Here is a 27,771-nt window from a genome sequence, read left to right as displayed (position 1 = left end):
TCTTTGTTTTTGTTGTGTTGTTGTACTATTTTATATGTATATCATACTATAAAAATATTTAAATATTTAAAGTAAATAGGGTTAAATTTAATAGGTATAACCTACTGAAATGAAAATAAAATAAATTATTCAGACAGTAAATATTGATCACACATATTTCAAAAAAATTATGAATCATTGATTTTTTCCAAAGGCCCCAATCTTTAGAAACATAAACAAGAAATTCTACATAGACCAGGGTCGATAAACCAAAAAAAATCATAGTAGAATGAAACCCATTGGAAAATTAGGTGAATATGATGAAAATTAAAGGAAAAATAAATTACGGGCGAGCCGAGTTCGGGAAGTGGGTGGGTTGAGTTTTTAATGGTAAAAAATGGTATATCTCGATTTCCGGCAAAACTACAAGTCCTATAGAAATAAGTTGTATGACAAAGTTGTAGGTAATAAAAATATCTACAACTTTTGTATCAACAATTTTTTCACATAACCTCAAAATTTATGTGAAAAATTCAAAAAACCGAGTTTTTGGTTTTTTATTTTTATCTTTTTCAAAAACAAAAATTTTTCTACGAAATACCTTATTATATCCCAAATACACTGTAATTTATTTGATTTAAAATATTTATTTTTTAACCTTTTTTTTGAATTAATACCAAAAAAACACCCTAATTTTCAATCGAAAATTCACGTGTCAAAATATCAGCTTTTTTCAAAAAATCGGTAGGTATTTTGTTCGTTAAAATCTCTACTTTCCAATAGTGTAAACAAAAATTTACATTAGTATACCATAGTACATGTTCTCGGCAAAAGCAAAAAGCTTGAATTCGAAAATTTTTTTATCATTATTTAAAATTTTAGACTATTTATCAAAATTTACACTTAAATTACTCAAAAACCGTAACATTAATCAATATTACATGAAATCCTACGTTTTTTGAGTAATTAAAGTGTAAATTTGAATAAATAGGCCAAAATTGTAAACAATGACAAAAAAAAATTTTCGAATTCCAGCTTTTTTCATTTTTTGCATTTTACTAAAACATGTTCTATAGAATAGTATACTAATGTAAATTTTTTTTACACCATCAGAAAATAGACATTTTAACAAACGAACTGCCCACCGACTTTTTGAAAAAAGCTGATATTTTGACACGTGAATTTTCGATTGAAAATTAGGGTGTTTTTTTGGTATTAAGTCAAAATAAGGTGAACAAATTAATATTTTAAATCAAATAAATTACAGTGTATTTGGGATATAATAAGGTAAGTTTTCACCAAATTTCGTAGAAAAATTTTTGTTTTTGAAAAAGATAAAAACAAAAAACCAAAAACTCGGTTTTTTGAATTTTTCACATAAATTTTGAGGTTATGTGAAAAAATTGTTGATACAAAAGTTGTAGATCTTTTTATTACTTACAACTTTGTCATACAACTTATTTCTATAGGACTTGTAGTTTTGCCGGAAATCGAGATATACCATTTTTTACCATTAAAAACTCAACCCACCCACTTCCCGAACTCGGCTCGCCCGTAATTTATTTTTCCTTTAATTTTCATCATATTCACCTCCTTTTCCAATGGGTTTCATCCTACTATGATGTTTTTGTACTTTTTAATGTTTTTGAAGGCATCGGCACTGGTCTAACAAATGATTTTAAATCTAAACCTTTAAAAAATAATACTTAAACTTAAATACAAATTTTATTCTAATGTCAATAAGAGTAAAGAAAAAGAATTTTTTGTTGACTTTGTTTGTTTAAATGCATTGCACAATATATCCTAAAAGAATGCAATAAATCGTTAAAACTTAATTATTACAATACACCAGTTAAGTTATTCAAATCAACCACCAACAACATTACATGCGAGCTATCTATTAACATGTTCTTCCAGACAAGTTGACCTATAATTGTGAAGGTATTAGAATTACAATCAGAAGTAAAATGTGCGTTCTACTTGAACAACAACATTTTATCCAAATCAAAATTAACATATCAATGGCGAGAATATGTGCATGTACATTGAACATTATGTTCATTGTAAGACGCTTTCAAACTATAAATCTAAACAAAAATAAGTTGAGACTGCATTATGCAGGTACGTATATTATAAAGTCTTTGGGTTTATTTACTTCTTATCTTTAAAGCCCTGGCCAATTTATGAACGATTTTAATTTTTTTCTATGTAGAACCATTTGTTCCGGTCTTCTTATTAGGTTGCAACTATTCTTATTTGTCGAGATCAATACTGCCGGAAACGCTTGTTTTTGGGATATTTTGAGAAAAACAATTTCACTTAGCAACCATGTATTTTTTCAAATTTAGCTTTAACATATGATTAACAATTGAGGCAACTATACGGTATAGTTTCAAAAATATTTCGTTTTATAGTGTGAGGTAAAAAAAAAAAAACAATTATCGTCAAACGGAATTTCCGGAAACGCTTTAAAACTCTGAATATAAAATTTATCTATTACCTATACTTTCTGCCTGTTCTACGTATTTTTAAGCTTTGGCAAAAAATGACCAAAAAACTAAAAAAACAAATAAAGGTGTTTTTAGATCTGCGTGTTTATGAAGTGATGATAGCTATTATGCTATTATACCTACCAAACTTTTGAGCATAAAATATTTGTCATAAAATAAAGTTGATTTTTTTTTTATTTAATTTTTTTTTTTTAGAAATAGGTACTGAAAAGAGTTAATAAATTATACTTTTTAAGGTATTCACTTTGGCTCCTTACAAAGTCTATTCGTATTACTATAATTGTCATTGTTCCAAATGCAATTAATAAAACAGTTAGCAAGAATTTCTAGCAGTCAGTCGATTCGCATGAATTTAATCTACTTGTGTAACTGTCCACTATCCGAAAACAACAATTAAGTTATCGTAGTTATCTTTTATCATTTTTAAAATTGTTTGATAACAACTTATATTTTCTAAATTCTTACAATATAGCTACGTTCTTCCGGTAGAAATTAATATTGCTATCATAATCTTGTTCTTTAAATACCGATACAAAAATATTAAATTATTAATTAATAATTAAAATAAGGCTAATTTTATGCAGGTCTAAAAACTTTTACTAAATATTGATAAGATTACTTCCCTCATATCGCTTTGAATTATCAATCTAATCTAAAAAAATATTTTTTTTCCGAAAGATATTTTGCTAGACTGCGGAATCTTATACTACCGCTTTAGCTGTGATTATCGTCCGAGGTGATCAATAACCCATAAGTCTAAGTTTTCGAAATTCTGGAGTCAGCAATATGTTTTGTTGTTGATTTTAGCCCAGTAAATATATATTGTTTCAAAGGAACAGGCTGATTTTTCGTTCCCAGATGGCTATTGAGCTGCTTTACCTGAAGTATCCTCCGTCCGCTAAGCCCGTTATATAAGGTCAAAGTTCACAATAACTTACTTATGTATATCTTAAAAACAGTAGTTTTTAAAGAAAATTGATGCTTTATAAACTTAATATTAGCTGAGCTAATTTTACTTAAAATCATATTGACACATGTTGAGAACTTCATAACATCACGCTGTCAAAGTCTCCTGGTTTCCTTTGAGTCCCATCGAAACTTTTTTTGTTAGGTTTTAGGTTTTCTATAAATATAAAGTGCTGAGTTAACATGACTGGGCGATATTTCACTGCATCCGTTGATTAATTTGCGACATAATCGATTAAATACCCAATTGATAAAGATTTCCCCATGCAAAATAAAAACATTATGTTTTATCACTTATCAATCGATAAATCTTTGACAATCCCTAATGAAGCTGATTGCTTAATTTTAATCACAAAACGTTAAGTATGTACCTGTGAAAAAATGTTATAAATGCTGAAATATGAAAAAATGACCGATATGGCAACCTTTCATTTAATAGCCAAAATGAAAAATTGTGAAATAATAAAAGAGTTTACTTTTACACAGGTAGACTGATTGCCTAATTTATAGCTTTGCTATATAAATAGACTTTTTTTGACTTTAAACTCTGCAATTAATTAATTTATTATAATAATTATCCTGCTATAAAATATAACGTGACCACCGATAACATTTCAAAGAATTTTACTATAGGGGTAATAATAGATAATTATAAATCGTGTTTTTTCATGCAATTTTTTACGTCCGGTCCGGTTGATTTGCTAAAATTAGCTAAAATTTTCTTAACATTCTTATATCTTTATGAACGTGCTTGATGAATGACATTTAATAAAATTTTATAGGGAAATTCAATTACAGGTATAACTTTTGTGTTCTAATTATTCTATTGCATTACATCACATAACAAAATTTATTTAATGATGAGGTTTTACTATTAAAAATGCAAAGTCATTTTTGTCAATGACAATGTCAATTTCATCATAAAATAGATAAACAAATGTCTTTAAGACTCCCAAGTTCAATGATACATAGAAGGAGTTAAAAATCGTTTTGTTATTGTTGATCTTTTTAATTGAATGCCACACGAAAGCTTTTACTAAGAAATATTCTATTTATCATGTTTATAAAATAAAACAAAATAAGAGAATTTATCAAACGCAACCGTATCATGTAATTAAAAAAAAATAGTTATTCTATTCATTAAAAAAATGTTTCCTGGTTTTTGAAAGTAAAGTGCTTCCTAGAGTTATCCACTGAAATTATGTTATAATTTAGAGTATCTAAAGGACAAAAGTACCTAGAATCGAGATGTTGCTGTTGGGTGCTCTAGTGCTCATCCTTTTAATCACTTGATTTGATTTTTTGTAATAACATTTTTTTTTAAGCAAAACATTTTTATTTGCAATGAAAATTTTATATTAAATTATTTTTTTTTCATTTGCAATAATTTTTTTTAATGGAAAACATTTTCAGTTGCAACAATTTTCTGCCAATCTAGAAGAATCTAACGAAAAATAGCTTGTGACGTGTATTTTCTGGGTCTTTTTGTATCCGCTCTTATAAAAATACGTTTTCTATAAATTTTTTTTTTTTAATAATCTGACTTTGTGAGAACAATCACTATCACCACTAGTGCCGAGAAACGTCCTTAAAACTAATCTTTGTTTATCTTAAATATCGAATCATTTCTAGTTACACAGAATTGTAACCTTCGTAAACTTTCCTCAAAAGCTACCGTCATTATTGATGATCAACCAAAACCAAGCCTTCCAAAGGCGAAACAAACAAAAAAACACTTTTTCAATTAATATTTTCACCGGACCTTTATTTTTCTGTATTACATCTGTTGAATAGTAATTGATTTAAATAAGATAAATAAAACGCCCAATGGAATAAATCCAGTGAAATCATCAGTGAAAGTGTTTTTTTATTTGTGTTTTCGTTTGCTAATCGATATAATCATAAAGTTATTTAACCTTAACTTAGGGTCAATGAATGCCGGTAAAACTGTTTCGATAAATAAAAATAAAAAAAAAAAACAAATTTAAAAATACCGGTTATAATTTATTCATAAAATGTTCTGTTGTTATGTTGGAAAATTTAAATTTTACAAAGTTATTTGGATACCCCCAAAACTAAAGCTATTTTGAACGAGAAAAACCATTACGATTTCGGTTTGGATGTGCTTAAATAATTTTTTGGTTTTGTTGGCAGTTGATTGAACTTTAATATGTGTATGCATGGTACATTGTTAAAAATTTAATTATATTGCATAAGCTTATTAATTAAAAATGATTTATTTAAGTTTTGTAATGAGAAGTATAGAACGAAAATTTAGAAAAGTTGGTTTTTAAGCTATAGTTGTACACCTTTTAATAGGTAAAACATGACCTACTCAAATAGCGTTTACACATTTAAAAAACTTCAGAAAACCTTTTAGTTTGAGATCTACATACTAACAATTCTAACCATAGTGCCTTGTTCTTTGGCGTAAAATTTTCGAAGATGAAAAAAAAAATAAAATATATAATAATCTTGATTGCAAAAAAAAGTTGGTTTCGCTTTCAAGCTCTTGTTTCAAAGTCTTATATTGGGCCAATTTATCATTTTAATCGTCACTATAGACGTGTGTTTTTTTTAGAAGAATATAAGTACCTATCAGTTCTCGTTAAATTCGTGTTCAAGTTCTTTTGTTCACCATTGCATGAGAAGAAATAGAGGTTCTTATCGGTTTCAAGTCAGCCTTTACTTAAGGGTCTATCCATGGTTCTGAAAACCCAGTACAATATTAGTAACTTTAGTAATCTGTCTATATATTCGCTTACTCTCTTTCTTCTTCTTCATCTTCATCTTCTCTCCTTCGTCTTTTTTTTTTTCATTTTATTCCTCTTTTTTTTCTGGGTCTGCTCTTTCTTCGCAATTATATTAACACGACAAATGCATGCACCTTATCAGTTCGATAACCACATTTTTGTTTTTGACAACAGCAATCTCTTAAAGCTACCAACCCATAAAAACCCAATTTGCATGATTTAACTTTTAAAATATTCAAATATAAAATTACCCATGCCATGACGGACATTTTTGTCGATAACACAGATGTTCTGCAAGCACATATTTGTCAGGGGAATTTCCATTTTTTAGGAGCCAAGACCTTTGCTCATTCATCAAGCTGCGTTACAATTAGCTTTTCAATTTATGATTTCTAAATATCCTCCAAAAAAATTTAATTTTGTCAATTTTATTGCTCAAATAGTTAAGCCAAATTATTTCCTAATCAATTGAATTTAAATTTATTTCAACAATAAAATTAATTCCTCCAATTGATTTGAAACCAAAAAAAAAAAGAAATAAAAGACAAAATTAAAACCATCATGCATCGGCTATAGCGATCCATTTATCATCGAACAAATCGTTCATTGAATTCATTAATTTGCCGGCATCAGCATTGGCATCGTCATCATCATACCACTTCTGCACGCAATGTTCAATGTACTTACTCGTACATCAAGGAAATGCCTGCCCCAAGCATGTTTTTTTTGTTGTTTTTTTTTTTTTATTTCAAAGCGAAACTTTCATCTTATGCTTACCCTGAATCAGGGCCAATTTACTTTCTTCTTCGTTGAGCCTATGCTTCTAGCTATAGTTGTGTTTTATACTTTTGGAATGTCAGCTGTAAAGTTGTTGGCAGCAAGCGACACACAAGCGACATCGTCATCAACACGACGGACGCTACCACCTCACAAATCACAATACAATTTGTTTGTAGTTTATGTACCTTTGAGAGTAGGGTGAACAAGGGTTAGATTGTTCATTATGGCTTTCCACTAATTTCGCGTATTTTTTTTTGGTAAAAGGAAATGTTAAGGCTTATCAAATAAGGCAACAAAAAACTCTAAACTTCACCTAATTGGTTTTCAAAGCATTTAAAAAAAAAAAAAGTTAAATGTTATAAAGTCAATACGATTGCTCTAAGAAAAGTTATTACCGATTAAAAAAAACAAGGGTGCTTGTTTTTTTACTTCTACAGGTAAAATATAACCGAAACCCATATGAAAAACATTATACACTGAAAGTTTAACATAAAGCAGTGACAAAGGATTTATAAAGTTCCTAAAAATATTTTTGGTAAAAGGGTGTTTTTACTTGCGATATAGGTACTATATATCAAGTTATGCATTCGTACAAAAAAAAAAGTCGTACAAAAAAAAAAGTTGAGATAACATTTTTCCATGACATTACGATGGTAGACAATGCCAAAAAAGTGGGTCCCGGAAGTCCGTCTGTCTGTCTGTCTGTCAGTCTGTCAGTCTGTCTGTCTGTCTGTATAAGGATCTACAGCCTAAACGGATGGACCGATTAATGTCAAACTTGGTATGTAGCGTTATTTGGCGACTCTCCAGAGGGGTTTTTGGAATTAATTTTTTTCGACCAAAAATAACGGTACTTGTCATATACCGATTTTAGTAAAATTGAAATATCTCGAAAACGGCTCCAACGATTTTGTTTAAAAAATTTAAGAGTTAGTTTTAAACTAAGGTCTATTTTCTAATGAAAAATTTTTTTTTTGAAAATCATTATTAACGGTACCTGCCATAGAACCATTTTTTTTCAAATCCGATTATCTCCGAAACTGCTTATTCGATTTCAGCGAAACTTTTTGTGAAAAAGAATTTATGTAATTTGAATATAAACCAAAAATAAAATTTCCAAAAAAATAATTTTTGGATTTTTAAAAAAATTTTGAAAATTTTTTTTTGAAAAATCAAATTTTCGAAAACGGGACATTGAATTTTTTTGAAATTTTGTTTTTAGATGTTGATTAGTGATTTATACAAAATGGCATACCAATTTTATTTTAAAACTTTTTTTCCAAAAAATTATTTATAAAAAATTAGTTTTTTAAAAAACGGTTTAACGATTTTGAAAATTTTTTGTCCAAAAATGCACCTTAATATATCAATCAAAACTGCATACTTGTTTTGGAGGGCAATTTAATTTCAGATTTTATTTTATTTTTTTAAAAAACGAATTTTATTTTTTTTCCAAATTTCTATATAAAAAGTCTTAAAAATTTAAGCAACTTTAACTCTAAGAGCAAGTTCGTGCGACCCAGCAGGGGCGTACACTCCCTTGGGGCAAGTGGGGCGACGCCCCGGGGCCCCCGACCGACCTCAGGGCCCCCACTGGAGACAATGCAGAGAAGGAAACTGTAATTGAAACATAAATTGAGTTACGAAGTAAATTGAAATGTATTTGAATCACTTCGGATACAAGGGAGACAAATTATGTTGTTCAGTGTAATGTATAATGCATTGGTAGCCACACAATATACATATGTATATTGATCTGATAAAAAATTATAATTTTATCTAAGGGCCCCAAAAAATATTACTTGAAAAATCTTTGCAAACATTAAGGGCCCAATAAAAGCAAAAAACAACTTCAAGTCAGGGCCCTGCAGGAGCCCCAAATGCTTTTACTTCAGGACTTAAAAAAAAAATTAAATAAAAATTTTTTTTTTTAATTAAATTACATTTGTTGATGGATTACTAAATATGACTTTATACGGCCCCAAAAAATATGACTTCGGGGATCCAAGAATATTATATGAAAAATAATTTTTCAGGAACCCTTTAGTTGAGAGGCAATCAAATATTAATTTGGGGGCCCCAAAATCTTTTAGATACTAAGGAGAACAAAAATATTCATCAAATTTTCTGATGACATCACAAATATTATTTGAGGATCCTCAAAAGCTATTACTTCAGTGGTTCAAAACAACCAAATGGAAAATTAAATATCAATTTAGGGGCCTCTAAGCACTTAATTTTGAGGCCCCAAAAACAATTTCTGAGGGGACCCAAAAGAAATAAACTATGTTTGATGATGGAAAATCAAATGTGAACACATTACTTCAGAACAGAGGCCCCAAGAACTATCAATTCTAAGCTTCAAAAATTTTTATTTTAGGGGCCGCTAAATATTTAATTTTGGGGGACCCTAGAACAAGTTTTTACTACTTTTATGATAGAAATTTTAAGTAAGTATAGCAAAGTGCGTTACGAACATATTAATACATTAAAATAAACCTAAAAATAAATAAGCCATACAAAAAAAATGTATGGCGTATACGTACTTTTTTTGTATCTAAGGGGCCCCCAAATATCAAAGGGGCCCCAAAATTAAGTCTTGTCCCGGGGCCCCCACAACTCAACGTACGCCACTGCGACCCAGTCGTGCATTTTATTTTTTTATGGGTTGAGTTATTATTTGTGAGAGAGGTTTTATAATAGCTGACATAAATTTTGTTAATTTTTCAAACTTGGTGAAAAAGTTTTGTTTGTTATAAGAACTACGAATTTAAAGAGTCTACAAAACTATCTTGAGTGAAAGGGTGTTCTTTTAAGAAATGATTAAATTCCGAATTAGTACCACAAAATCTGGGATAAAAATGTTACACCAATGAAAATTGATACAAATGTTTCTTTTATAACAGAAACCAAGAATCGAATAAATGATAATTTGACCAATTATTTCTCCCTAGGTTTCGTCGTACTACGAAACGTAGGGAGAAAGTATGAAATAAAGATTTTTATTTGCATATAAAAGGAAGTGACCAAAAAAGCCCTATTCAACATAAACAGAAACCAAGAATCTAATCAGTCTTTTATTTTAAGTGAAAAAGACCATTTCGAAATTTATTAAAACTGTTGTCTTACTAATACAAAAAAGTCTATACATTTTTTTCATGTGAAAGTGTGTTTTTTTTTTAGGTGGAGAGGAAATGTGAGTATATTGGAAAAACTAAGTAATAATAGTGGTACCCTATTGAAATTCAGCAATTATGTAACTTTTTCAGATTAGAAACAAGAATCAAAAGTGTATTTAAGATTATCATGTTTAAAAGGGTGTTTTTTTAGTGAAAACAAAACTGATGGGCCACTTTAATGAAATTTGGTAAAAAATTTGAATTTGAGATAGAAAGCAAGAGTAAAGAGTTTTCATAAAGAAAATTTAGGTGAAAGAGTGTTGTTTTCGAAGAGACAGTAAAATCTGTTATTGGTCCCAAAAAGCCAATGATTCGTGTAAAACGTCTAAAAACTTAAGTTAAACGTTCAATTTGTCATCGACACCAAAAATACAATGAATTTGGTGATTTTATCTTTTATGTACTATTTTACCTTTAGAGAGTTTAAATTGTGATGTTTGAAAATGAGTCCTTTTTCAACCATCAGAATCTATTTTTCTATCGAAAGTCAGACACAGTTTTGTAGAAATTTTTGTTTTCTAGGTACATAAAATAGGCAAGATCATGAATTTATGTTTGAATCCACGATAACTCCGATACCCACTTCTCCCATACAATAAACTACCATTTGTTCACATATTTTCTCATTCTACACACTAATTGCATTAAATTGACCACTCGTCAAAGAAGAAGACTAACTTCACACATCATCTCTGTGCAGACCAACCAACGACGAAATACCAGAGCATTGCCTGAACTCCGACAATCAGTTGAGTTGTGTTCCTTCTCGAGTTAAAAAGGTTTATCAATTTGTTTATAAATATTTGTATATTTTTTATTTTGTACTCGAACATGTCGCATACTTATTAAGATTAATTTAAAGAATACCTACAAAAAAAAATCGGATTCATGTTACTCAACAATTTGACGATTATATCTTAAAGCTTAAACTTCGCACTGCGTCATCGTTATGACTTTTAATCGGACCAATTTATTTGTGACAAACAAGTGACAGGGCAGCATTTGATAGCACCAGTACGAGTACATTATTGTTGGCTTTAGTTTAATAAATTTGTATGATCTCAGTCATAGAGTGTCATAAAAAAATATAGAAATATTTCGTGCGATAAACCGTTTTTATTTGATTGTTATCATTTGTGCGATTTAGATTGTATGGTGTCGTGTTGGTTGCAAAAAGTTGTCTTTTGGTAGTAATATAGCGGTAGTACAAAGTACCTACTTGAGTTGAATTATAGCCGGCATACGGTGCGTATGAGTGATTTTGTTCCGTCTGTTAAGCCGGAAATTTTCTTTTATGGTGGTTTTTGTTTCCTACAATATTTTTTTTTCGCTGTATTTTTTATGTGGAAATGATCTCGACAAAAATTTAAAGACATAAAGGGTTTCTCTTTGAATGTGAAAATTACTTCCCAAATCCATTAAAGCAGTACGTTACGAAGTTCAATGTATTCTTCAGCTATTTTGTGAATTGCCAGCAATTTTATAAAAACAATTTTTGTTATTTTCCTCCCCTTGAGTGCGATCATCTTTAGTTGTTATTTGAACTTCAAATTTTTGTTTGCCATGTTTTCTTTAATGATTTTGAGCTTCGAATTCGTCGTTTTAATTGAAAAATGATTATATTCAAGTGTGTATCTTTGGCGTTTGTGTTTTGTGACACAGTTTTTTTTTTTTAATAATGAGTAAACATAGTGAATCCGAAAATAATAATTATTTTTATTAATCTATTTTAAACATAAGAAATGCAGAAAAGAGTTTAAAACAAATTTAACAAAAAGTTTTCATTGGCAGCTTAAAAAAAATTGTAAAAATTGAATTTAGAACATTAAAAAGTTATAGGCTTGGATACATTTTATTTTACATATAATTTATAACGGTTAATTATTCATCTCAAATCCTTACGGTTTTCTATTAAACGCAGTTCTATTGAAATTTCAAAATACTCCTTCTTTGAATCAGAGTGTTGCTTCTTCACGTGTCCATAACGTGTCCATAACGCAAGTAGCACAAAGTTATTCAAAGAAGGAGTTAAGAATTCTAAGGCACTTCTGACAGTATTCTTTGAGAAATATTTGAGTTTATATTAAGTAGATAAAAGTAACAAGTGAGTGGTTCGTTTGTAGAAATTAAGAAAGAACATTTAATAAAGAAGTACTAAAAATGTAATTAAGAGGCCATAAATTACATACCACATCAAGATTTAATAAAAAAAGAATTAAAAAGTTTACAAATTATACCATTTTGGTTTTTATGGTACAGAAACTACAAGACACTTTTCTAAAGGTTTTCGGAGTTTTGAGCTAAAAACGAAAGTCAGAAATCTATGCCGTCACGTTTTTGAGCTTTTTTCTTAAGAAAATTAAAAATTGTATTTATCGAATATCTCACCAATTTATCGGCCCTTTTTTATGTTCTTTTCATTTAATATTGAACACTTGCTAAAAGTTGGCGAAGATTTTGTGTGTTTCGATTTTATAGAAACCAGTAGGCAGTGGGCAAATAGGATTTTCCTATAGTAAAAAATTAAATGGTTATTTTTTGGATAATGTGCTGAACAACTACAAATACCATTTATGTCAACTTTATTTTACTTTTTTTTTAACTTGGTCACGGGTTGGTGACATTTTCCCGAAGACATAATCCCCAAACTGAAATCTCCAGCAGCGAAATCTACAAAGAGAAAATCCCCATTGCCAAAATCTCCAAGCAAAAATCTCAAAGAAAAATATATTCAAGTAGTGAATCATGCTATCAAATCACGAGATTTTGTTTTTTGAATGTTTTGAATTTCACCGAAAATGTTTGTAATTCTAAAGTTAAGAAAACTTTTTTTTTTAATTAAAAATAACAACTAGGTAATTTTTACTTGCGATATAGGTACTATAGGGCAAGTTTAGGATTCGTAAAAAAAATCGAACTCGAGATAACAATTTTACATGACATTACGATGATGGAGAATGCCAAAAAAGTGGGTCCGGCAATTCTGTCTGTCTGTCTGCCTGTCTGTCTGTCTGTCTGTCTGTCTGTCTGTCTGTCTGTCTGTCTGTCTGTCTGTCTGTCTGTCTGTCTGTCTGTGTGTCTGTCTCTATCTGGAGCTGCAGCCTAAACGAGTGAAGTGATTTTCTTCAAACTTGGTAGTTAGCAGTTTTTGGTGATTCCCTAGAGGAGAAATTGAAATTTTTTTTTTATGACCAAAACTAACGGTACCTGCCATATAACGGAAATAGAAAAGTTAATTTTTTTCAAAAACGGCTCTAACGATTTTGATTAAAATTTTTGTGTGTAGTACTACTCATAAGAGCCAACTTATTAAATAAAAAAAATATTTTTTGTACCGTTATTAACGGTACCTGTCATAGAACGGTTTTTTTCGTTTCTGAATATCTCGTACAACATTAACCCGATTTAAATGAAAATTTTTATACACACGTGTGTAAGTAAAGATAATATTAAAAATTTAAAAAATTTTCAAAAAACGCATTTTTGGATTTTTTAAAAATATTTCAAAATTTTTTTTTGAAAAATCAATTTTTTGAAAACGGATCAATGAAAAATTTTGAAATTTAGTTTTTATGTGTAAATTAATTATTTCTTCAAAATGGCATACCAACTTTTTTTTTGAAAAATGTTAAAAAATTTTTATACATAAAAAATTATTTTTTTAAAAAACGACTCCTACAATTTTCGAAAATTTTTTTCTAAAAATACCTTTTTATACGAGAAATAAAATGGCATATTTGTTTTTTTTTTTTAAGATATTTTAAAATGGAGTTTTATTAATTATAAAAACAGATTTAATTTTTTTATACTACTTATGAAATTTCTTCAAAATATCAAATTTTAAATTTCTTGAATAAAAAGCTTTAACATTATAGTTACTTTAAGCATAAGAGCAAGTACGTGCGACCCCAGTCGTGCAATTTATTTTAAGTTTTATGCATAACAAATTTAAAAAAAAACGGCTCCAACAATAGTTTCGTGTCCAAAAACCATTCAAACTGATTTTTTTGGAATTTAAAGGAAAATGTTTTTATAAATTAACTATAAAAAATATCACTTTATGCTTTATGGTTTTACATACAGGGTGTCCTAAAAGTTAACGTCGAAACGAAAACGGTAGATAGGGTAGGTTGTGACAGTTATCAGAAAAATAATAAAAAAAATCGCAGCCATATATTTTGGGAGTTATGGACATTTGAAAAAAAGTCAAAAAAAGTGTCACCCTGTGACGGTTTTTCATGTGCCGTGACTACAAATCTTAATTTTTCTCATTTTTTTCTTTTGAATAACCCTGCTTTCAAATGCATTCAAACATTTTAACTCAGCTGTATAAGTTTTAGAAAAAAACTTAGTACTAAAAAATTTTACATGACTCTAATTCAATGAGCCGTAGTGTAAAAAAAATGCACTACAATGTTTCGGCAAGTTGCCTTAAAAGTTGGTGTGTTCAATTCTGTTTTCAAAATGGTATAACATTGCTGGGAATATTCCATAAATAACCGGGATAAAATTTTTTTTCTTAAGAAATCCGACTTTTTTTTAGGTAATTTTTCCATATTATTTAAGTTTTTGTATTGTGAAAGGTTCTGAAAGGGTACAAAACTTGAATAATATGAATAAATTACCTCATAGCGATCCAGTCGTGCATTTTATATGTTTTTATGTCTTACTTTTAGTGAGATTTAAACGATTAAAAATTGTATCGTACTCTGAAAAGATTTTTTCTGTTTTAAAAAATAACTAAGGCAACATTTTGCTTTTGGTATTATAATAGGTAATTTATGATTTTCATACAAATTTGACACTGTCATGTATCTGATCTTGTGCGTATCTTATGTTAAGCTATAATTGCCGAATATATTCTGATAGAAAATCCCCATGTTATGAATTAGATAGATATTCATTGATGAATCATCTAAATTCTGAAAAATAAATCAGTTTGAGACACGAAGACTATGTACGTTTTCTTCTAATTTTAAACTAAGCTTAAAGAAACTTGACCTTCAACTATAATTGAAACTTTAATTGGACTAATATGGCTTAGTTAATAATACTAGTCATAAAGCTCAGAAAAAATCTTATTACGTTGCAAGTGCAAGTGAATGACACAGAATTCCATGAAAACAGATTTGTTTATAAAAAAAAAAACTATTCATTTATCTCAGTTGATGTTTTTTTTTTTTTTTTTTTTTTTTTTTCAAAACAAGCTTACAGATGGTTGCTCTCGTAGTACATTTTTTTTTATCATTGAACCTTTATTGTGCAAAAGTTTGTTTATTTTAGACAATATATCTATATTAGAATATATATCTTGAGCTTGAAAAAAGACACATTTCATATTATTTCTTTCAATAAATATCAATTGTAAATAAATCAATTAACCTTCTGTAGGCACACCTCTTTTTTGCGAATTTGGTTTATACTTTTTCATGTCGCTAGAACTTTTTTCGGTCTCACTGTTTTATAGAGAATCATATATCAAATTGATGTAGAATATTCCGAGGAATTCGAATATTGTATTCACAATTAAAAAAAATTTATTTTCACCTTTATAAAGCCACATTTTTGTGACCACTTTTAATTTTTGTCCTGCCAAATTCGCACCTGTATGCCGACAGAGGGTTAAGAATCGTGAAAGCAGTTTTTATTAATTAACTACATTTTGTTAAATATGCCTCAAATTTTAGTCAGTTAAGCCCGTCGTACACCTAGCCTTCAACGCGAATTTAACAAATTAATTATAAAAAAACGACGCCACTATACGTATACTTTTTAATTAATTCGTTTAGTAGCGATCTCCAACTGTCTAAAACTCTTTGTTTGAATATAATTGAAAGCACCATCAATTAGAATTTAAGGTTTTAAATTTGCGTTGAATGCGTTGAACGCTAGGTGTACCACGGTCATAACACTTAATTCCCTATTCTTACTTTTGTAACTCAACAAATAATGCTCGGTCAGAGTTTATACATTAGCAGTCACTATGGCGTATGTGTAATATTTTTTTTTATCAAACAAATTTAAAGGTCAATAAACATAAACGTTTTTTTTATTTTCATAGAAGATTGTATGAATGTTTAAAGCTTTAATGTTTCAAATACCAATCAAGTAAATGACGTTGTTTTTGTTTGGTAAATAATTTCCCACCCACTTTCGTTTTATTCTATTTCTTCGTGTGTCTGAGATTTATTTGTAAGAAGATTAAAGATAACGTACAAGTCGTTGACACGTTTTGATTTCATTTGCATTGTTGACTACACCTGTAGCTTCAACCCTTCTTTTATGCACATTTCAATATGTCTACAGATTTAATAGGGTCAACAGCACCACCTACCCGTATAATAATAGCTTTATTGTATATAAATTTGTCTACGAACTACTCGATTTCCAGGAAATCTTTGCATGCAAAACTATACTAATATATGTATTAAAATTTCCTTTTATTTTTTTATAGGAAAAAAAAGGTGTTGTAGTGAGAAAAATTTAAAATGGGAAACATAAGGTGGCGAAGTACAATGGCCTCTGTGATACTAGCGACAGCGGTTATTTGCTTAGGTAAGTTTATTTGTTTATTTTTCTAATATCTGGATATTTTCATATAAATATTTGATTTTTCTTATAGTTTCTCGTGTAAGCAGTCAGGAACATCCATACTCTCTATCAGTATCCAAAAATGACATAACTGTTCTTGTGAATTCCAAAGAAGAAGTGGATTTAATGCTTCAGTATGTATTGTGGGTTCTTATGTGGAATTTTTTCAAAAAAAAAAAAAATGAAATTTGTTGGTTTGAAAGGGTTTAGTTTGGGTTCGAATTAGTAGTCAATTAAGGTACATTTGTTTTTGGCTTTTGGGGGTACATGACGATCAAAACGACCTAATCGCAGCAAGACGAACACTTGATAAATTTTTGTTTTTGCAGTTCAAGCATGCTTATTATCGAAGTCACTTAGCTCTTAATGGGTTTCAGCACAAAATATAGGTTTTCCAAAGTTTTACACAATTTAATAGCAAATGATTCATACACAAAGAGAAAATAACGCACGGATAACTCAATTTCTAGTACATTTAACTTTTTTTTCTGGTATATTTAACTAATTTCTTATATATTCAACTACATTATGATTAAATATACCAGAAGTAAAGTTTTTCCCGGCGTTATTGAAGTGAAACTTCTTTAGTATCGTAGTGATTTGAAACAAGATGGAACGAAAAAACGACAGGAAAAATCAATTGATTATAACTTTTTTGGTAGATAGATAGACGAATGAAGTTTGTACTATAGATAGGTAATGAAATAAACTATTATTGTGCAAAATTTCATTTAATTTCATATTCAATATCCTGAGATAACGATAAAAAGATGTTATAAACATTTTATTTGACTTTAATACGCATGCTGATTATATTACCTTTCATTAAATATCTCACACATAACGGTAAGTGCTCTACAAGTTACACAATCTTTAATTGAAAAACTTGAAAAATATCTCAAAACACCTGTGGAGATCTGTTGCCGATGACTAGCCACCAGTGCAGGAAGTACTGTAATCTCAATTTGAAATTTCGACATTGTTGGCTTTAAAAAATTCTTACTTTTTTTGTAGGCATGGTACAAATATGATTGAAACGCCATATAAAAGCTGAAATAAGCTTTCAGACGATATAAAATTCATCATAGGTTGTCATTTAAAAACATATATTTAATAGTGTTAGAAAAGAAAAAAAGATTAATTTTGTTTTCTGCTTTTTTGATGAAAAGTGATCTTTTTGTAGATGTTGTATAGACATGGTCGATATAAATATTTTGAGCTGAAACAATGATTTCTTTCAGATGATATAAAATGTATTATAGGTTGTATTATAAAAAAAAAACATGGATTTAAAGGTGATAGAGTAAAAAAAGGGAGATTTTTTCGATTTCTTAAATTAATTTTATCTCTTAACGCCCGGGTACATATGAATTTTTTCACGCCATTGGATTGTATTGGGATCATACACAAGTGCGGTGGCGCTACGTACATCTACTGAACTTGCGGTAACACTGCAGGGATTTGGGAACGTACAAGTCTTTTTCCCACAGCGTCATCGCACCCTCACCGCACACTGTATGCGTATACTCAATTTTACTCTGAGTAATGCAAGAATTAAATTGCTGCGCATCATGTGGTAAAAAAAAACGCATGTGAGCACCACAGTAGTGTCAAAGTTCTATAATCGTTGGGCTATAATTTATATAGGTACAAAAATATTAAAAGGGACGTTTTGGTATTTTCTTTGGGTGGCCGAAATAAATCCGCGCCGCAACCAATGTAAGTTCTTATGGTCTTGTAATGTAATTTAAGAATGTACAAAAGTTTTTTGATTTTGCAAAAAAAATTATTTATTTTCGGTGCAAAATGTTCAAAACAAAAAAAAGGAGAGAAAACGAGGTTTAAAAATCAATCTCAACACAAAAAATCAATGAAACATTGTTCGACATGGTTGTATTGAAGTGTTTATGTTCCGAGATCTGCGCGATGTACTTTTCGGATAAAGGTCTTTAAAGAATTGTAATAAAATTACTGAATGAATATAAAAATTAAATTTCCAAAGTTTTGTCGAAAAATTAGGAAAAAAATACAAAAATATTTCTACGTTTGATTAGAAAAAAATTCGAAAAAAAATTCAATATGGCTGCCTTCAAAATCTTTTAGCATTAAAACGCCGCAAATAATTTTAATGTTTATGGCCTTAAAATGTAGTTTGGTCTTTACAATTTTTTTTTTTCAACAAAAAATTTTTTTTCTCATCATAGTAAACGTACGAAACATACTAAAAATACCAAATATGCAAAAAATTCGAAATACACGAAATGTACGATACGAACAATACGAAGTAACGAAACATACGACAGTAACAAGTAACAATTTAGAGGCGTATGTTCAGCAGCTTCGGCCCCGAGGCAGGGCTAAATTTAGGGGCCCCTTTTCTCTATATTTTTCTTCTGAAGAAAATAAAGGGTCCGCCAAAGTAAGGGACGTTAAAAGCTTTGTGAATAGATACATATTGTGACATGAAAGATGACAGAATTTTAACTGACAGTTATTAAAAATATGCCTATGCGTCTTTTTTTTTCTATTTTTTGAGGCTTTGTTTATATAAAAGCCTCACTTTTTCACTCACAACTTTTATTAATTTTTATTTAATTTTTTTGATTGCCCAAAAATTTTTATTTTTTTTCGGACCCAATTAAGGTGGTACGGGCCCCGTTTGGTTAGTCAACTATTTTGTATTTTTTTTGTTTTGTTCCTCGCGATTCATTTTCTTAGGTAAAAATTCGGTACCTGAATGAACATTACAATTTGCTTCGTTATTTAGTTTATGTTAACAAGTTTCTTCCTTACAGCCTTTGCTATTTGGGGCCAACACATATATTGATCCCTATTCGTGGGAGGATTTTATTAATTTTTTTCTTTTTCTCTTTTCAGTGGAACATTAAATCAGAATATCAGTATCACTTTTATCAAACAACACCCGGAGCTCATTGATATCGAGCCTCCTGTTGTAAAGTTTGATGTCAACAATCCAGCTAATGCCACTTTTAATATCCTTGGTCTTAAGCCAGGATCAGTGGATATTTCAGCTTCAGCTCAACCAAATGAAACATGGATGTATGTAAAATATTATTAAAATACAAAATGATATAAACTTAATCATAATTTTGTTTCTATATTTCAGCATTCGAGACATATTCATGCGAGTTAAAGTTGCCAATTCTATGCCAATTGTTTACATCTCATCCGTATTTGGTTGGGTTTATTTCATCGCATGGTCAATATCATTCTATCCACAAATTTACACAAATTTCAAACGCAAAAGTGTGGTCGGCTTAAATTTCGACTTTTTGGCGTTAAATTTCATTGGATTTCTTCTATACAGTATTTTCAATATTGGTCTCTATTGGATTCCGACCATGCAAGCTGAATATTTTAGCCGGCATCCGCGTGGTTTAAATCCAGTTTTAGTAAATGATGTTGTATTCTCGTTGCATGCTATGTTTGCAACGAGTATTACGATTTTTCAATGTTTTATTTATGAGGTTAGTATGAAATGAATTAAGACAAAAATCAATATTTAACTGTGTTTTTTTTTTAATAAATAATACAGAGAGCGGAACAAAGAATTTCAATAACAGCTCGTGGCATTGTTACAGTATTTATTTTAATAGTTGTGATAACGGCCGGTTTGGCATGGGGAAGTGTTGTGCATTGGCTGGATTTTCTATATTATTGTAGTTATATTAAATTAACAATAACGTTAATTAAATACATTCCACAGGTAAGATACATGTAATATTGAACTAATTTAATTTCTTTGTTTTTTTTTTCAAAAAATTAATTCATTTCCTTAACTTGATGGTTAAAATATGTTTCTTAATAAGGATAAGGACATATGTTTTTTTTTTTACTTCAAAATTTGATCAGTTCAGGTAGAAATTCCAACAATAATTCGCCATTTTAATGAGTTTCTTACTTGTTCCGATGATTTTAGACCTATTTTTAATTCGGCTCTTTCGTTTTTTTTTCAATTTTTTGTTCAATTGGTTTCTTTGGTATCAATATTATTAACATTCCAATTTCGAACCCAAAAATTGCTGTCCCAATCTAATGTTTTCATGGAGTTGATTCAATATTAGCTACCAAGGTATCCTAGTTCAATATTTACATATATTGAAAAGATAAGACCTAACCTGGACCTTGGTTGCTATTCAACATAGTAGCGGTGGGACGTGGGAGAACTACTACTTGTATATAGTACATTTATGTTGCTCCAATTTCATTCAAAACCAAACTTGATGATACTTCTACTTTGAGAGACTGTAAATTCTTCTTCTTTCTTTTTCTCGGCGCTGTTATGATCTCGATGTCGAGGGGATCATAACCTTCCCACGTTACTGCTTCACACTAGTGATCCGCCTGTGGGGTTCGCCGGGTTGACCTCAGAAATCGGCGGCAAGCCTCCCGGCTTTGTATTGTTCCGTTTCTGAGGCCAGCTGAATGCTGGTGTTTTTGCATTTGCTTGTACCAGGAGTTTTTAGGCCTACCTTTCTTTTTATTTCGTGTTGGAACGTTATATGATATTGCTTTTTTGACGGGGTTCTCAGGATCTCTCCTTTGAACATGGCAATACCAACTGAGTCGGTCGTGTTCAATTTTTTGGGAGATGGTATTTTTAACATGAAGGCTTCCTCGGATCTTCGTACTTCTAATTCTATCAAGCTTTGTTACTCCTGCTGTCATGCGAAGCATCTTCATCTCAGCTGCCGTTAACTTACTCTCATACTTTTTGTACATTGTCCAACATTGTGAACCGTATGTGAGTGCTGGACGCACAACTGCGGTGTAGAGCCTTCCTTTCAGCTTAGGGGGCATTTTTCGATCACAGAAGATAGCAGAATTTTCCCGCCACTTCATCCACCCTACGCTTACGCGATGATTGATATCGTCATCACAAGTACCTTCGTTATTTATCTGTAAATTATAAGACACAAAGAATAAAATGGTGCCGTGAAATAACGCCGAGCGAAATAACGCCGAATTCCAAAATTCGGCGTTATTTCACTTTACAAAAGCGAAATAACGCCGAATTTCAACATTCGGCCTTATTTCACAATGATAAAGTGAAATTACGCCGATTCGGCGTTATTTCACTTTTTCAGTGAGGAAAATCTTGCTAAGTGGAGCTTAGGAAAAATTTCTATGTAACCACCTGCAGTCAGTTTGGTATTGAAATGCCATATTTTTGGCACAGGGACATAAGGCCCATGGAATAACAGCCACTATTATTGTGGGGCTTACATCCCGCTTGAGTGAGACATAAGTTCCAAATTAAATGTGGGGCTTATGTCAAACTCAGGTTGGACAAAAGACCCACAAATAAAGGATGGGCGTTATGTCTCACTAACAAAGAATTTACAAATTATAAAATTATCTCCCAACTGAATAACTGTATTTGGGATAGTTACATAATTCGATTTTGCACTTATGTCCCACCTTATTGGCAAATAAGCCGATTCAATAGTGTATCCAATCAAGGGGATTGCAGCAGAGCAGCATGCTCTCAGCCTCCAAAAATATTTCACTGTTTATAAACCTAAGTATCTTGGGTTTTATTGTTTTATTTATGTGTATACCAAACAACAAAGATATGTTTGTGTTATAACTTGGCAAACGCGAAGAGAAAAATAAATTTTTACATAAGAATCTATTTAATTTTTGGAACCCAAACGCGAAGCGGAAAAAAATTTTGCCCACGGGAGAATCAATTTTGAGGTGTGAAAATAAAAATTCGCGCGAATTTTTATTTTCACACCTCAAAATTGATTCTCCCGTGGGCAAAATTTTTTTCCGCTTCGCGTTTGGGTTCCAAAAATTAAATAGATTCTCATGTAAGAAATTTGTGTCCGCTTTGCTTTCCACCAATTAAAACAGGTGGGATCTATTTGTTTCTTATCATTATTTTATTCAAAGTTTCTTTTGCATTTAAAGACTCTGGAACAAAACGCGAATAAAATATACCAAAGTTATAATTGTTCATTATTGTTTTATATTTCGAAAAGCGTGGGGCTTATGTCCCACTTAAATGAAAAATATATGGAGCTTATGTCCCACTCAAGTGGGATATAATTCTTAAATTAAATGTCAACCCACTCAAGTGGAACATAACTCCCATAAATAAAAAGTGGGTGCTATATCCCTGGGCCTTTTGTCCCTGCGACATGTTTTTGTACCTTCTTGAGACTAATCTGTTAATGAATAAATAAGAGGCACATAAGACAAAAAACTTTTTTGGAACCTATACCTCGCTTGGATGGACATAAGTCCCAAATTGGTATTGGGGCCATTCTGCCTTAATAAATTAGGGCCTTATATGCCTTTGAAAATAAAAAAGGTTAGAATTTTAATATACTGGTTAACTTAGGTCCACTTCTATGCTCACATTTCTAGCATTCGGCCTTATTTCTCACTTGGGACTCGGCGTTATTTCACTTTGACAAAGCGCAATAAGGCCGAATGTTGAAATTCGGCGTTATTTCGCTTTTGTAAAGTGAAATAACGCCGAATTTTGGAATTCGGCGTTATTTCGCTCGGCGTTATTTCACGGCACCGAATAAAATCTCTAGCACTCCGCGCACAGTGGTCCCTTTTGTACGTTTTGGCGTCAAAATTCATTTGCAAGGCCATGAAATTTGGTACACTGGAGAATATTAGTAGTAGTATTATACGAAAAAACCGTTGGCTCCAAAATGGCGGCCAGAATAAGCCTTTAAATAGTATTTTATTTAGTACTTTATAGGTGTTGGATTTTTTAAATTTAGAACTCAAAGAAAATTTTGAAAACAAAGTCCGAAAAGTGCCAGATTAGTAAAACATATTTTTAGACCTCTTATTACGCTATTTCATGGATTTATTTTTTAAATTAGCACAATTTTGGACATCTCTTTTATTTATGTTCCTTAAAAACTTGAAAAAATTGGGGTTATATGGTTACCAACTATGTTCAATAAAACTGAAAATTATTTTTTTCGTCGAACCAAAATATACTTTTTTAATAGATTCGAAATCCGAAGTAAAAAAAAAATATGACATTGTTGATTTAAAAACTAAAAATGTTTTGCAAATTTGGTTAATTTTTTGAAATAATACTTATTTTCATTGTTAGGAAAGTATGGCATGCACCTTAATTTTCGTATGGCCCACTTCTTTTGTTTTCAAGATTTGTGTTATTAAGTTTTTCCTTCACGAAAACCCAAAGGAATGATTTACCTATATGCTGCCTTTAGCAAGACGAAACTGTCTTAAATTTTCTATTGCCACTAAAATGTGAAATGTGTTTACTTTCTCTCTGTTGCTTTTAACCATTGTCGCCAAATAAATAAAATCAATAGAACTTGATGGATTTCAACATTAAGCTATTTTTGTTAAAAATTCTGGTATACTTTAGGGTTCCGTTTTACCTTTTTGACACTATTTATTATATTCAGAAATGATCTTTTGTTATTGCCAATGAAACTGAAGAGCTTTCTGGGAAATAAAATTTAGCAACTAATGTTTTATTAATTTAAATAGAATAGAACAGCAAAACATTTGAATATCTAATTTTAAAAATACAATATTTTCTATGTTTAATTAACTATTGACAATTTTTTACCCTTTTTTTAAGGCCGCCATGAACTATAGGCGAAAAAGTACAGTGGGTTGGAGCATTGGAAATATTCTTCTGGACTTTGTCGGTGGCACACTGAGCATGCTCCAAATGATCCTTAATGCATATAACTATGGTTAAAAATTACAAAATTTTTGGAACTTCAATTTTTACTAACATCAATTTTTTTGTATTTTTCAGATGACTGGGTATCAATATTTGGAGATCCAACCAAGTTTGGTCTGGGTCTGTTCTCGGTACTGTTTGACATATTCTTTATGCTGCAGCACTACGTATTTTACAGGTATGCTCAACAAATCCCATTTTTTCCATTGTTCCTACAAACAACAGCCTTTCATGAGTGTTTATATTGATAAAAAAATAATTATCATTACTTATTGCATTGCACAAAAAACCATTTTCACATTAAGTAAAGTCTTAGTCAAAGACGCAAATACTGTTGAAAACACGAGTATCTCATAACAAATCATAATTTAAGTGTAAGAATGAATTCATAATTTCATTTTCATTATCATACTGTTTCAATATGTTTTAATTATTTTTGTAATTAATTTGTGTTTTAATCTAAAAAACATCAACAACAAACCATTTGACAATTTTTTACAGACATTCAAAGGAAATAACAATTTCCCAAGTGACAACTGTCGAAGATCTCACTGAGATTAAAGAGGACAATAGTTCTGAGAAACGATATTAATTTAAACAAAACAAAAAAAATAGTGTAAAAGAACTAATTGTTTCTCGTGTAAATTATTATTATTCTTTAATTTAATTTCATTTAAAAATAATTTTATTTATAATCATTTGTAATTATTATTATATAGTATAATTTTGTTGTATATTTAATTTCGTTTTATCTAGTTCATTATGTTTGTTAGTTTTATTGTTAAAGTTTTAAGCAGAAAAAAAAGTTAAAAAAAAAAAGATTTATTTAAAAAAAAACTGTAATAAATTGCTTTTTTATTTGTTCCATTTGTAGTTTGATTTTATTTTTTTATCGATGATGGATGAAAATCCATTATTTTTGTTTTATATCTTCACTTCTATATTATGCACACATTTTTTGAATACACCTTTGCAATGCACATTGATGTTGGTGAAAGTAATTGCACTGAGGATTGGGAGTAAAGCACCTTTTATGATGACTATTTATTGAAAAAAAAAACGGACAACGAATCACAAGACTTATTATTGTAAAAATAAATAAACAAGAAGTTATTATCGCAAATAATGTGATCTTCTGGCAACATCAAATATTGTTAAAAATAATTTTTATAAAAAAATCAAAACCGACTTCCACGAAACAAAACTGGGTTTTATGGTTTTTCTCATAGTTTCTATAGCTAGAACTGAACGAAAATGAAATGGGACCACACTGCAGTAACCAACTTTCCAATATAAAAAGATTTATCAAAATTAGTTCACTCAGTCCAAAGTTATGAGGTAACAAAGATGAAAAAAATACAGAGCTCTTCCTTTTTGGAAATCGGTAAAAATGTTAGCAAGAGCAGCCATAAATGTGTATGAATGATAATATCTTGTTTTTTTTATACGGTATGTTTTAACAACATCTATTTGGTCTGTAAAACAAAATATGTAATACCTAGCCTGTTTCCACTAGACCCCAAATGAGATGATTTTGCAAATAAGGTCAGTTCGAATTTCAATTTTTCAAAAATTCCTATACGATTTACGGCTCTAGTGAAAACAGACTATAAGATTAACGCTAAAGGCAAACTTTAGACTAAAAGCAGCGTTAAAAACGACAAAAATTACTTCAAAAATACTTGTTTTTATGCAAAATGCACATGAAAGACACACATCGATAATATGGGTCGTAGTGCTGGTTTTTTTCTACATATATTTTTTAAGCATTCTCATGAAACCTTATTGAAATTAAGTTTTATTAATTAAATTAAAAATAAAAGATCTTAAATAAAAAAAAATATACTATACAACTTTACAATAACTCATTCGGGTTTTTAAGGCATTCCTGATTTGAACTGAGTTTTAATTTGAGGCCTTAATAGAATTTTTTTAAGAGCCTCTTTGTCCTCTTTGTTGAAAATGATTTTTTGAAAACTTAATTTTCATAATCCAGGTTGGAAATTTCCTCAGACCGTATTAACAAAACAAACCAAAACTTAAGGAAAAACTAAACTTTTCTTAACTCAAATAATTTCATTACTCAAGAATACCAAAAGGTACATTCGTACAAACTTAAATCCGATACGATGATATGGTATGATAAATCAATTGCGATCGAGATCTGGCTTTCATTTAGTACCCGAAAATCAAACTTATGCCAAAATATAAAAAAAAAATACAATTAATTTTAAGTGGACAATTAATTTACGACAGGCAGATTGAGATTTTTATTTTTATCCAAAAAATTTAAATATCGATTTTCTCAAAACAAAGTCCGAACCTGCCATAAAAAAAATCGAATTTTGTTGGGATTTTTTCCAATAGTGGTAACTCATTTAAAATTGTCGTTTTTGTATTGAAGACGTACAAAAACACAATGTTTAAGCTTAAACTCTCAAATATTAAAACCATTCTTAAATTTATTTACATATTTACTGAGGGCATTTCATTTTATGGTAAATAAAATTATTCATAAAATTAAAAGCTCTCCCCAATAAATGTGAAAATTATGAATTTTTGTTATCATTATAAAAAAAAATATTTTTGGCGTATTAATTGGTCAAAACAAACTAAATTAATTAATTATTTGGTCAATGCAACGGTAGAAAAATTATATTTCAATAGCTGAAAATGTTCCACATACGCCATAGTGACCACTTAATTTTTAACCTGAGAAATTGATCACAACTAAGCTGAGTAATAAAAACATTTGTTAAAAAAGATCCAAAATAAGTAGATGTATCGAGTATATCAGTTGTTTTTGGTAGAAACACGATAACTATTCAAAAATTGTAATTTATGTTGACCAACACGACATAGTTGCCGATTTAATTTTTTTTTTTTTTAATTGATTGAAAGCAAGTGTACTCTTATCCAGTATTTCCTTAGCTTTGTAAAAGATATCTCAAACAAAATTTCAGTTAGGTACTATTTAAATTATGTTTTTACGTAGACTCTTGTCTTCGATTGGTTTCACTCAAGGATTCACTAATTCGTACTATCAGTCATTTGAGTTCCAATAAAACACTTTCAGAAAAATTCTGAATGCTTTCAGATACTTTTCAGGACGTAAAATCGGTCAAAAAATATGTCAACTGCTTCTACTGTCACGGGTGGGAGAGAAAATGAAGCGATTTTGTTTTTTTGTATTTGTTTACAGAATCTCTGCGATCTTTGTCTTAGTACAAAAAATAAATTGAGTTTGTTTAAGATTCTGACCGTGATTTTTGTCAATTATTTTCTTGCCAACA

At 29.8% G+C, this 27,771-nt stretch overlaps 1 protein-coding gene across 4 annotated transcripts in view; it reads left to right on the top strand.

The window, feature by feature from the left end:
* LOC129913861 (cystinosin homolog) overlaps window positions 1–27,771 on the top strand; it is a 36,574-nt gene that overhangs the window by 7,767 nt on the left and 1,036 nt on the right. For 2 of the 4 annotated variants that reach the window (XM_055992794.1, XM_055992792.1), the window contains exons 2-8: window positions 16,622–16,722; window positions 16,790–16,892; window positions 19,636–19,818; window positions 19,886–20,246; window positions 20,315–20,485; window positions 24,371–24,488; window positions 24,554–24,656. In XM_055992794.1, coding sequence (XP_055848769.1) covers window positions 16,656–16,722; window positions 16,790–16,892; window positions 19,636–19,818; window positions 19,886–20,246; window positions 20,315–20,485; window positions 24,371–24,488; window positions 24,554–24,656 — 1,106 coding nt within the window. In that variant the 5' untranslated portion in view covers window positions 16,622–16,655. Of the gene's footprint in view, window positions 1–11,265; window positions 11,413–16,621; window positions 16,723–16,789; window positions 16,893–19,635; window positions 19,819–19,885; window positions 20,247–20,314; window positions 20,486–24,370; window positions 24,489–24,553; window positions 24,657–24,979; window positions 25,346–27,771 lie in introns of those variants that run through there. The other 2 variants (XM_055992795.1, XM_055992793.1) reach the window with 2 other exon arrangements.

Source organism: Episyrphus balteatus, chromosome 3 (assembly GCF_945859705.1).
Source record: "Episyrphus balteatus chromosome 3, idEpiBalt1.1, whole genome shotgun sequence".
In the NCBI taxonomy this organism is placed as follows: domain Eukaryota; kingdom Metazoa; phylum Arthropoda; class Insecta; order Diptera; family Syrphidae; genus Episyrphus; species Episyrphus balteatus.
The sequence above is the reverse complement of the archived record's forward strand: the minus strand, read 5'-3'. Positions and strand labels throughout refer to the sequence as shown.